At 51.7% G+C, this 12,706-nt stretch overlaps 1 protein-coding gene across 6 annotated transcripts in view; it reads left to right on the top strand.

The window, feature by feature from the left end:
- Positions 1-12,706, top strand: part of YTHDC2 (YTH N6-methyladenosine RNA binding protein C2) — a 276,916-nt gene that overhangs the window by 15,022 nt on the left and 249,188 nt on the right. For all 6 annotated transcript variants that reach the window (XM_075325002.1, XM_075325005.1, XM_075325003.1 and 3 more), the window contains exon 2: positions 6,225-6,371. In XM_075325002.1, the coding sequence (XP_075181117.1) occupies positions 6,230-6,371 (142 nt within the window). In that variant the 5' untranslated portion in view covers positions 6,225-6,229. The remainder of the gene's footprint in view (positions 1-6,224; positions 6,372-12,706) is intronic.

Here is a 12,706-nt window from a genome sequence, read left to right as displayed (position 1 = left end):
GGCGCGCACTATTACAGGCGGGGTCGTGAGGGGCGCACTATTACAGGCGGGGTCGTGAGAGGTGCGCACTATTACAGGCAGGGTCGTGAGGGGCGCACTATTACAGGCAGGGTCGTGAGGGGCGCGCATTATTACAGACGGGGTCGTGAGGGGCGCGCACTATTACAGGCGGGGTCGTGAGGGGCGCGCACTATTACAGGCGGGGTCGTGAGGGGCGCGCACCATTACAGGTGGGGTCGTGAGGGGCGCGCACCATTACAGGTGGGGTCGTGAGGGGCGCGCACCATTACAGGCGGGGTCGTGAGGGGCGCGCACTATTACAGGCGGGGTCGTGAGGGGCGCGCACTATTACAGGCAGGGTCGTGAGGGGCGCACTATTACAGGCGAGGTCGTGAGGGGTGCGCACTATTACAGGCGGGGTCGTGAGGGGCGCACTATTACAGGCGGGGTCGTGAGGGGCGCACTATTACAGGCGGGGTCGTGAGGGGCGCGCACTATTACAGGCGGGGTCGTGAGGGGCGCGCACTATTACAGGCAGGGTCGTGAGGGGCGCGCATTATTACAGGCGGGGTCGTGAGGGGCGCGCACTATTACAGGCAGGGTCGTGAGGGGCGCGCACTATTACAGGCGGGAATGTGAGGGGCGTGCACTATTACGGGGGGGACGTGAGGGGCGTGCACTACTACAGGTGGGGGTGTGAGGGGTGCACACTTTTAGGCTATGTGCCCATGGGAGTCTTTACCCGCGGATTTTGCAGTGGAAAACCTGCGGATTTGTCTAGATTTTCCAGATAAATCCGCAGGTTTCAGCATGTACAGACACTCCCCATGTTATCCTATGGAACATGGGGTGTGTGTGTCCATGCTGCGGTATATGCGACTGCGGAATATGCTGCGGATGTCCCGCAGCCGCACGTAACTGCATGTCAATTATTCCTGCGGAAATACCTGCGGAAATCCCGGCCCTCCAATATGGAGATAGAAGCCGGGACTTCCACAGGTAAGTCGCAGGAATGTCCGCAGGTTTACCACAGATATTTCACTGGAATCCCGCAGCAATGTATAGCTGCGGATTCCGGGGAGCGGCTGCGGGAAACCTGCGGCCGTACCTGCGGATATATCGCGCACTATTACAGGCGGGGTCGGTGTGGGGACTGGCTTTGGCTGTGACATCTGAAGCTCGGCTATCTGTTATGCCGAGTCTCTTGTGGACATGGTGCGGGCACAGCTCCTGCCAATCACTAAGTCGTACCAGTACGTTCTTGTGTGAGAAGTCACTGCAAAATATGGCGTACGGTTACATCAGATCTCGGCAAGGTGTTAAAGAGTAAAATCATTTTAATTAATTTTTTTCATAAGTACATGAAAAGATATATACAATGTTATTTTTTCAGACAAATCTGCTTCTTTCTCTGCCAGAATTGATCAATCATTATCAAAATGATCAATTCTGAGGTAAAATCTGTAATCAAGACCGATTATTACATTACTGAGATAGATTATATTTATCGGAAGCAGCTACTACTGTGTTTCCCCGAAAATAAGACAGGGTCTTATATTATTTTTTGCTCCAAGAAAATGGGCTAGGCTAGGGAATATTTTCAGGTGATTTCCCCATTAACACCAATCTACATCTATTCTTGATAAAAAAAAAAATATCAACAGTTATTCAAATATAATCATATCACATTCTGAAACATCATCAGTCTCCAAACCCTGTGTGTAATCTCTTTTCCGCGCTCTCTTTTCCGCGCTCTCTTTTCCGCGCTCTCTTTTCCGCGCTCTCTTTTCCGCGCTCTCTTTTCCGCGCTCTCTTTTCCGCGCTCTCTCTTTTCTTTCTCGCTCTCTACAATTGGTCACATGAATGTGACGTCAAAGGTCCTTAAACAATCTGAACCTCTGAATACAACTGCTGGGGGCCCTGATAAATTATGAAATTTCACTCCCCTCTAACATCAGCAATGACTTACTTTTGGAGTACGGCTTATATTTCAAGCTTACTCCAAAACTCCTGTAAAATCATGCTAGGGCTTATTTTTGGGTTAGGTCTCATTTTCGAGGAAACAGTATATAGAAAGGAGCTAGGGGTAGAGCTCTTACCTTCCCGTAGAATCTTATTACATCAAGCCACAATCTCCGTAATGTAATCTGTCTTCACTGAAGACAGATTTTACCCATGAATTGAGAATTTTGAGAAAGATCGGTCCTAACAGAGAAAGAAGCAGATTTCTCTGATAAGATGTGTTACATAGTTGTTTATTTCCACATGTATTATTGATTCATGAAATTAAAACGATTACTCTTAAAATCAAGATTTTGTGTTAAATGTATTTTTAAAACATTTTGATAATTTTTCACTTTTTTTTTTCTTACCACTATTTGTATTAAAAACCAAAAATAGAAACCTTGCAATTCTCACAATGCAATGGAAGCAGTAGAAGAATTACAAGTGGCACTCACCAGTCATTAAATCTTAAGTTAGTGCAGCTTGCACGCTTGTTTTGTCTTATTTGATGGATTGTGCAGACTGGCAAGCAATAAAAAGGAGAAAGTTATTGCTCCGTGAGTGCTGCTTCAGAAATTTCTCCACCTTTTCTGCATCTCTTGGCAGGAAAAATGCAGCGGCTAAAACTCACATTTTTATCCTGTTTTCGGTGTATTTGAATGCGTTTTTCACCTGCGTTTTTCCGGCATTTTTGAACACCAATGAATATTCTAGAGATAGATAATAGAGATATCTATGACAAATTGATAGACAGATAAATAGACATTTATTACAAATCCAAGTTTGCATATGTCCTGAGGCTCCCACAGCGTTCCTCTATTACCTGGATTAAAGACTATGGATTCTCAGAACGAGGCTCCATATGCTTTAAGTAATAGCCAGTCCCGGCTTGCGCTTCATGAGATCTGGGCACTGATGAGCGGTGACATCAGGAACGTCACCGCTCATCCCTCTTGATACCCAGTGATTGTGATCAGTCACTTTCATAATCGCCGAGTATCAGTGACTTACTGAGTTAGTAATGGAGGTGTCTGATAGATGCCTCTCCATTACTAACACCAGGGCTTGATGCTAGCTGACATCAACCCCAAATACCATTATCGTGATTGCCACCGCACCAGGGTAATTGGGAAGAGCAAAGGCGAAGCGCCAGAATTGGTGCATCTAATGTGATGCGCCACTTCTGGGGTTGCTATTTTTAGTCTTTGAAGGGCCCAATAACTATGGACCTTCCCATCCTGATAATATCATCCCCCAGCTGTCTGCGTTACTTTGGCTGGTTAATAAAAATACTGGGGAACCCACGTTGTTTTTTTTTATGTACTTATTTTTTTAATTATAAAAAGCTGTCCAAAAATCTCCACACATAACCATTATAATGTCTAATACACCTGTAACCAATGCAGGAGACTAATTACCATATGAATGTACCCCTGGGACGCCCAAGAGATATTTGACACTCATTGTCAATGCGACCAAATAGATAATCAAAACCCAAAAACAGCATTCACTGAAAAACGCATAGAAAAAAAAGCTACAAATATGCAGCAAATACACAATCATTTTTGTAACTGTGTTTTATAGCGTTTTTTTTACTAAATTTTTGAAAGTCAGTGGATGAAAAAAATGCAAAAAAGCTGAAAGAATTGACATGCTGCAGACAATTTTCTGCCTCAAATCTGCAAGTCACAAATATGAGGGGCTGCTGATAAGGCTATGTGCCCACGTGTGTGCGCTCTGCACCGCAGCGTTTCGTCACTGCATGTGCGCTTCAGAGCGCAGCTGAAAAGCTCCGTTCTGAAACTTTGCCGACTGCAGAATTTGTGCGCTCTGGATGCAGCCTCTCCCTATAGACAGAATGGAGACAGCATGCAGAGCGCACGAAAGAAGTGACATGTTGCTTTTTAGAACGCAGCGATTTGGCAGCATGCAAATTGCTGCGTTCTGAAACACAACGTGGGCATGGATTATGCACAATCTTCATAGATTGTGCAGGGGACGCAGGACGCATGCAGTTACGCTCCAGTGCAGAACGCAGCGTAACTGCATGAAAATATGCTACGTGGGCACAGAGCCTAAAGGGTGCTTTACACGCTGCGACATCGCTAGTGATCTCGTTAGCAATGTGACACGCCAGATCGCAGATAAGATTTGCCGAGATCGCACATAGGTCATTTTTGTAGCGCCGGTCACATGTGCGATCTCAGCAAATCGTATGTGCGAGCTGGTGTGTTACATCGCTATTGAGATCGCTAGCAATGTGGCAGCATGTAAAGCACCCTTAAGTCTTTGGTTTTGTGATCTTTTTTTTTGTTTCTTTGGTAACGAATGTTACATCACATGAAAGCCTTGTGTGTCTAATATTTGTTTTCAAAATTTCGTGTTTGTTGCTTATGGCAACAGTGTTCTATGCACACAGGAAAACAAAATGGCAGAGTCTAATGTGATATTCACAGCAACTGAGAGCAGTGGAGGGATAAAATTCTTGTTTCTGAAAGGAAAGTCTGCATAGGATATTCATGGTGCTATGTCGCAGACATTGGGGGATCAATGCCCTTCATATTCCACTGTTAAGAACTGGGTTGTCAAATTTAAAATGGGTCACTTCAGTACCAATGATGAGGAACGTCCTGGACGACCAAGAATGGTTGTTCTGGAGATCATCGATGCTGTGCACAACTTCATACTGGAGAATCGATAAATTTCAGCTAAAGCAATAGCATATCATGGGGATTTCCCGTGAACATGTTTGTGTCATTATCCATTATCCATTATCCATGAACATTTGGACAGGAGGAAGCGATCTGCAAAGTGGGTCCCCCAATGTTTGACAACAGATCAGAGAAGCATGCGAGTGACAACTTCCCAATCCATTTGTCAGTGTTTCTGGACTGATAATGACATCCTGGATCGACTGGTCGCTATGAATGAGTCCTGGATTTATTTGTATGACCCTGAAAACAAGGAGCAGTCAAGAGTGGAGGCACAGTGGTTCTCCTCCTCCAAAGAAGTTCAGGGTGCAAAAACTAGCCACTAAGGTGATGGCGTCGGTGTTCTGGGATAAGGAGGGTGATCTGCTAGTGGACTACCTTCAAAAGGGTTCCACCATCAATGCAAGGTATTACATTGAGCTTTTGGACCAATTGAAGGCAGCTCTGAAGGCCAAAAGGTGCGGCAAGCTGTCCAGAGGAATCTTGTTCCTGCAAGACAACGCCTCCGCTCACACTGCACAAGTGACCACGGCAAAACTGGCAGAGCTGGGCTTCCAGCTGGTTGACCACCTTATTCACCAGATCTAGCTCCCTCTGACTATCATCTGTTTCCAAACCTGAAGAAACACCTCAAGAGTAACAAATTTCACACCATTTCTGATGCCATGGCTGCTACGGATGCCTGGTTTGAGGCACAACCGAAATCCTTCTTTTTGCTAGGCTTACAGAACTTGGAATACCAATGTAAGAAGTGTGTTGACAACATTGGAGAGTATGTGGAATAAATGTAAAGTTTCATCATCCAATCTCGTCTCTTGGTAAAGCTAAAGACTTTTCAGCAGCCCCTCGTAAGCAGTGTGTGCATTACACTTCAGAATTCTCATTAACTTTGCTGGCATCAAGATTCACTTCAGGTTTTGTGACAAATCTGCACTCAAAAACTCATTAAAAAACGTGATAAAACTACATCATATGCGCACAGCCTTTGGTGAACAATGTCCTTATTATCTCACAACTAGATTATTGCAACATCCATTTGTGTGGCTGATCGTTTAACCCTCTTGCACCCACCAATCCATCCTCATCTCTGATGCCCAATAAGAACTTATAAAGGTACTGCATACAGACCAAAAGAGGGGCTCTTACCCATGGGACGTCATATAGTCGCCTCCTTTGATCTGTATACAGTATCTATGGTTTCTTACTATACAGATGCTGTTCTATGCACCTTACACGTTGTGCACTTTTTGTGGTTCCCCCTATATTTCCTATACTATTATATGGATGTATGATTACAACTATTATAGTATATTCCACCTCTTGGTTGCTCCAGTGAGTTGGTGTGACCATTTCTCCAATTTTCTTGCATGTTTTTAATCATGATACATTTTCAGTAAAGTTACTTACATTATCGATTCACTTTCTCTTGTGGGTTTTTTGTATAATGGATCCGGTTGTATTTGATAGTGGACTATATAAGTTCTATAAATACTTTTATTTTTTGTGCAGTAAAAATGTCACATCCAGGCGGAATTATGAAATCTGGCGCCTCCAAATCTGGAAAAGCAAAGGGGCTGAAAGACATTCGTATAGATGAAGAGGTGAAGATCGCCGTTAATATTGCACTGGACAGATTTCGTTATGGTGACCAGAGAGGTATATACAGGGCTATTATACTAATATTCTATAATTTTAGTATATGAACACTTCATTGTACAGTAAAAATAGCTGCAAATATTGTTTACATTGCTGACTCCTCTTCTATATCTTAAAGGGGTTATCCGGCGTCTTTGACATTTTTTTTTTTATTTCCCTATTGGGCTACATTGGGGCAGGTAAGTAGATAGAGACCACTTACCTGCCCTGCTGTCAGCCCCTCTCCCCCGGCTCAGAGCGGTCATGTGACCGCTCCTGCCGCGATTTTGCTGCTTCCGGTCATTTCATGTCAACATGGGCAGGACCATGTTGACATGCAAATGTGTAACAGTTTGTCGCCTCCCTGCTGGGTGTCTACAGTGTGATGAGCCCCGCCCCCCTTCCCTGCACCCTCCCACACATTCCCCCGCACCTCCAGTAACCTCCCCCTGCACTGCTGTGGGGTCCGTGACCTGGGGGAGGGGCCTGGCGGCGGCTGCCGTGGTGTCAGCTCCAGCACCAGGCCCCCTGCCCAGGATTGCACATTCAAATGTACCGGCATCACAGATCACAGATGCCGGTACATTTGAAAGTGCTGATGAGAAGCAGCGCAGCGCAGCTTCTCATCACTGTCCCTCCCGCTGTCTGTGCTCTCTTCAGCACAGCGGTGACGTCAGAGCACAGACAGCGCGCGAACGTGCAGGAGCGGCGGGGACCGAGGACAGGTGAGTATGTACTCCACATGTGTTCCCGATGGGGATGGGGGGGTTGCAGAGCCATATGTGTGCGTGTGCAGAGCCATATGTGTGCGTGTGCAGAGCCATGTGTGTGCGTGTACGGTACAGAGCCATATGTGTGCGTGTGAGGTGCAGAGCCATATGTGTGCGTGTGCAGAGCCATATGTGTGCAGAGCCATATGTGTGCATGTGCGGCACAGAGCCATATGTGTGCGTGTGCGGTGCAGAGCCATATGTGTGCGTGTGCAGAGCCATATGTGTGCGGTACAGAGCCATATGTGTGCGTGTGCGGTGCAGAGCCCGATGTGGAGCTGTTATTTGCAATGCTGTAGTGATACCAGGTCAGGTCAGGTGCTGGGGAAGAATACTGACAGGGAATGTGTGTGCAGGGGGCGGGCAGAGGCTGGGGCTGGACACTGAGGCTGGGTGGTGACAGCTGTGACTGGGAGGTTTTGCACAGGAAGTGGTCAGTTTGCTGGATCTGAATGTAAACAAGAAGCTGCAGAGAATAAAGGGATAATTCAAGAGGAACAAAAGTTAGAAAACAAAAAATAACAATGTAGGTGTGATTTATATGACAATACAGCACAGATAAACTCAAAAATTTTTGTTAAGCTAATGTCGGACAACTCCTTTAACCCCTTAACGACCTTTGACGTACTGAGTACGTCATGGTGACATGGTGCTAAACGACCCATGATGTACTCAGTACGTCATGGCGAAATCGCGGTCCCGGAGCCCCGGGGAGTGACATTTGTTTACTTAAACGGTAGATTCGGGAAGGAGGGGACCTCTGCCTGACCTCGGGAGGGGTGGTGCCTCCTCCCCGAACCTACAGAGGCTGTGATTGGCTGACGAACGCCGCTCAGCCAATTACAGCCACTGTAATGTTCCAGCCATTGAAAATGGCTGGAACATTGAAATCCAGCCCTGATCAGTGCTGCTGTAGCACTGGCCATTGGCTGGAGCTGGGTGATCGATGCTTCACCCGCCCCCAGCTCTGATTGGAGAGACCGGTCTTGTGACAGCTCTCTCCAATCAATGTGGATCTGCGGCCTGTGACCGTCCCTGGAAGCCGAGGAGAGCGGTAAGTTGCTGTCCCCGCCGCCCGCCCCTGTCCCCGCCGCCCGCCCCTGTCCCCGATCGCCCCGCCGCTGCTCCCGATCCACCGCTGTCCCTGCTGCTGTCTCCGATCGCCCCGCCGCTGCTCCCGATCCACCGCTGTCCCCGGCGCCACGCTCCTGATCCACCGCTGTAACAGGCGTCATGCTCCCGCTCCACCGCTGTCCCCGCCGCTGCTCCCGATGCACCGCTGTCCCCGCCTCTGTCTCCGATCGCCCCGCCATGCTCCCGCTCCACCGCTGTCCCCGCTGCTGTCTCCGATCGCCCCGGCGCCATGCTCCCGCTCCACCGCTGTCCCCGCCGCTGTCTCCGATCGCCCCGGCGCCATGCTCCCGCTCCACCGCTGTCCCCGCCGCTGTCTCCGATCGCCCCGGCGCCATGCTCCCGCTCCACCGCTGTCCCCGCCGCTGTCTCCGATCGCCCCGGCGCCATGCTCCCGCTCCACCGCTGTCCCCGCCGCTGTCTCCGATCGCCCCGGCGCCATGCTCCCGCTCCACCGCTGTCCCCGCCGCTGTCTCCGATCGCCCCACCATGCTCCCGCTCCCCCGCTGTCCCCGCCGCTGTCTCCGATCGCCCCGGCGCCATGCTCCCGCTCCACCGCTGTCCCCGCCGCTGTCTCCGATCGCCCCGACATGCTCCCGCTCCACCGCTGTCCCCGCCGCTGTCTCCGATCGCCCCGGCGCCATGCTCACGCTCCACCGCTGTCCCCGCCGCTGTCTCCGATCGCCCCGCCATGCTCCCGCTCCACCGCTGTCCCCGCCGCTGTCTCCGTTCGCCCCGGCGCCATGCTCCCACTCCACCGCTGTCCCCGCCGCTGCTCCCGATGCATCGCTGTCCCCGCCGCTGTCTCCGATCGCCCCGCCGCTGCTCCCGCTCCACCGCTGTCCCCGGCGCCGCTCCCGATCCACCGCTGTCCCCGGCGCCATGCTCCCGCTCCACCGCTGTCCCCGCCGCCACTCACGATCCACCGCTGTCCCCGCCGCCATGCTCGCCACTGTCCCCGCCGCCGTCGCACCCACCTTTTTCAGCCGCTGCTGCCCCCGAATCGGCCCCCACTGTTCCCGATCGGCGGCCGCCGCCGCCTCCTTCATCGGCTGCCCCTTCTCCATCGCCACACCTCCTATCCCTCTATGTGCTGCAAGCCACCCTCCCCCAACGTGGGGGGAGGGTGGCTTGCAGCACATGTGGGGGGAGGGTGGCTTGCAGCACATGTGGGGGGAGGGTGGCTGGCTTGCAGCACATGTGCTGCAAGCCACCCTCCCCCCACATGTGCTGCAAGCCAGCCACCCTCCCCCCACATGTGCTGCAAGCCAGCCACCCTCCCCCCACATGTGCTGCAAGCCAGCCACCCTCCCCCCACATGTGCTGCAAGCCACCCTCCCCCTACATGTGCTGCAAGCCACCCTCCCCCTACATGTGCTGCAAGCCACCCTCCCCCCGGGGCCCCCCCTCCTCCATGTGCCATCTCTCTCTCCCATCAGACTCTGCCCCCCTCCCCGATCTGCTGCCTGCTCTCTCCCATTTTCCATCTACTGCCCCCTCTCACCCTCCTCGATCTGTTGCCTCCTTCATCTGCTGCCTCTTCTGTCTGCTGTGATCCTGCTGCCTAGATCCATCCTGTAAGGTAGGTATCCCCATCTCACCTCCCCCCCCATCCTCTGCCGCTCCTCCATCCGCTGCGCCATTTCCCATCCATCCGCTGCGCCATTTCCCATTATCCATCCTCTGCGCCCTTTCCCATCCTCTGCCGCTCCTCCACCCGCTGCGCCCTTTCCCATCTTCCATCCGCTGCGCCCTTTCTCATCTGCCATCCGCTGCGCCCTTTCTCATCTGCCGCCCCGCCCTCTCGCATCGCATTATCCAGCGCAGTTGCTCGCTTCCAGACTGCAGTGGATGATGCGATGCGAGACTCGTGCATTGCGCTCACGTTTGGCACTGGTCTTAGTGGCAGGCGCTCTTTTTTTTTTTTTTTTTACTGATGTCTGTATTTTTTATTTCGCCAAACTAATTTTTTTTGTATGGGGGGGGGGGTCTAGTTTCCAAAATGGGATCACATGTGGGGGAGCTCCATTGTTTAGGCACCTCAGGGGGTCTCCAAATGAAACATGGCGTCTGCTAATAATTCCAATCAATTTTACTGTGAAATGGCGCTCCTTCTCTTCTGAGCCCCGCCGTACGCCCAAACAATTGATTTCCACCACATATGAGGTATCGTCGTACTCAGGAGAAATTGCACAATACATTTTATGGTGCATTTTTTCCTGATACCCTTGTGGAAAAAAAAGCTACCTGTTTGAAAAAACAATTTTGTGGTAAAAAAAAGAATAAAATATTTTTTTGTCGCTCCATTGGGAGACCCAGACAATTGGGTGTATAGCTTCTGCCTCCGGAGGCCACACAAAGTATTACACTTTAAAAAGTGTAACCCCTCCCCTCTGCCTATACACCCTCCCGTGCCTCACGGGCTCCTCAGTTTTATGCTTTGTGTGGAAGGAGGCACACATCCACTCATGCATTCCCATTTTAGTCAGCAGCAGCTGCTGATGTTATCGGTTGGAAGAAAAGAGGGCTCCCACGGGGCCCCCGGCATGCTCCCTTCTCACCCCACTACGTCGGCGGTGCTGTTAAGGTTGAGGTACCCATTGCGGGTACAGAGGCTGGAGCCACATGTCGTATTTCCTTCACCATCCCTTGGGGGCTCTGGGAGAAGTGGGATCCTGAGCGGTCATCCAGGTACTGGGACCGTGCTCCCTCCGCAGCCCCAGTGTGGAATCTGCCGGACCGTAGTATTTTCTTTATCAGGGACCGGGCCCTGCATCTGTCAGGTACTCTGTGTCCCCATGGGGACGGTTCATGGAGCGCCTGGCACCCGGACGCTGCAAGGGCTGCTAGGCCGTGAAAGCCGGGGGACTTCCGCGCCGACCGCGCCTGTTTGTCGGCCGCGGTCATAAATTTAGTCCCCGGCTTCAGTTGCGGCCTACTTGAAAAATCTCGCCCCCAGACCTGTCTGTCAGGGTATGGGCGGGACAGCCAACCGGACGCTGCCTGGGACACAGCGGCTGCTGATCCGTGAAAGCCGGGGGACTTCCGCGCCGACCGCGCCTGCTTGTCGGCCGCGGTCATAAATTTAGTCCCCGGCTTCAGTTGCGGCCTACTGGCAAGACTCCCGCCCCCGGACCTGTCTGTCAGGGTAGGGGCGGGACAGCCATCCTGACGTCGGCAGTGAGGGCCGGAGCATCCTGTATGCTTCCTCCCCCCTCTTTGATCACAATAGGGACCCCAGATTCCCGCACTTTTTCCTGGTGCCGCCCACCGCTCCACTCCCCCTCTGAGAGCTCCAGCAGCCATTTTTTTCAGACATTCTGCGCTGGAGAATCATTAGGAAAGAGCTCTTCACCGCTGGGAGACCTGGAGCAGGGAATCTGGAGGACACACACGCCGCTTTTTAGCGGTCGGTAAGCCACACCGGTCATCCGGTGCTGGTCCCCCTGGGTTGCCTGAATAGATACGTATTATATATCTTTATATATATATATAGATCTCTGTTCGGCCGGGCTGTATACTCTTCCCTTATACCCTCTGTGATCACTCTCCAGTGACACAACAGCATGTCGTCCACAAGGAGCAAGAGCGCTAAGGCACAGGGTTTCTTTGCAACCTGTACCTCTTGTGGGGCTATGTTGCCTGCGGGTTCCACCTACCCTCACTGTGAGCAATGCTCGACCCCTGTTACACTGACTCAGCTGGAGCCGGGACCACTTGTGGGCCCCTCGGCTCAGGTAGACACCCTTGCTACCACTGTCCAGGCGGCAGGGACAGAGTTTGCAGTGTTTGCTGAGAAGCTCTTTGAGTCACTTTCACAATCCATGGCTAAGTCTATGGACAAATGGTCTGCCAAGCTGCTAGAAGCCTTGCAGTCCAGACCGGTCCTTACACAGACCCAGGACACTGTTGGATCGGCGCCTCCAGGTCCCTCTCGGTCCACGCCGCAGCGCACTCCCAGGGGGGGCCCTAGGTTTCACGTGGAGGACTCCTCCACGGTCCACAGCCCCAGACCAGCTAAGCGGGCCCGCTTGGAATCATCAGCTTCATCACGCTGCTCAGGTTCCCGGCTGGAGGACTCGCTGGAGGACGAGGCGGAGGTCACAGCTCAGGGCTCTGACCATGACGTTGCCCTCAACCTTGATACACCTGAAGGGGACGCCTTAGTAAATGATCTTATCTCGTCCATCAACCAGGTGTTAGATCTATCTCCCCCGCCTCCACCTATAGAGGAGTCGGCTTCTCAGCAGGAGAAACACCAGTTTCGGTTCCCCAAACGTACACGGAGTGCGTCTTTCGACCACTCTAACTTCAAGGATGCTGTCCAGAAACCCAGAGCGGTTCCGGACAAGCGCTTTACTAAGCGCCTTGCTGACACACGTTACCCCTTCCCCTCTGACGTAGTTAAGGGTTGGGCTCAGTGTCCCAAGGTGGATCCCCCAGTCTCTAGATTGG

Source organism: Anomaloglossus baeobatrachus, chromosome 1, assembly GCF_048569485.1.
Source record: "Anomaloglossus baeobatrachus isolate aAnoBae1 chromosome 1, aAnoBae1.hap1, whole genome shotgun sequence".
Classification (NCBI taxonomy): Eukaryota; Metazoa; Chordata; class Amphibia; order Anura; family Aromobatidae; genus Anomaloglossus; species Anomaloglossus baeobatrachus.
The sequence above is the reverse complement of the archived record's forward strand: the minus strand, read 5'-3'. Positions and strand labels throughout refer to the sequence as shown.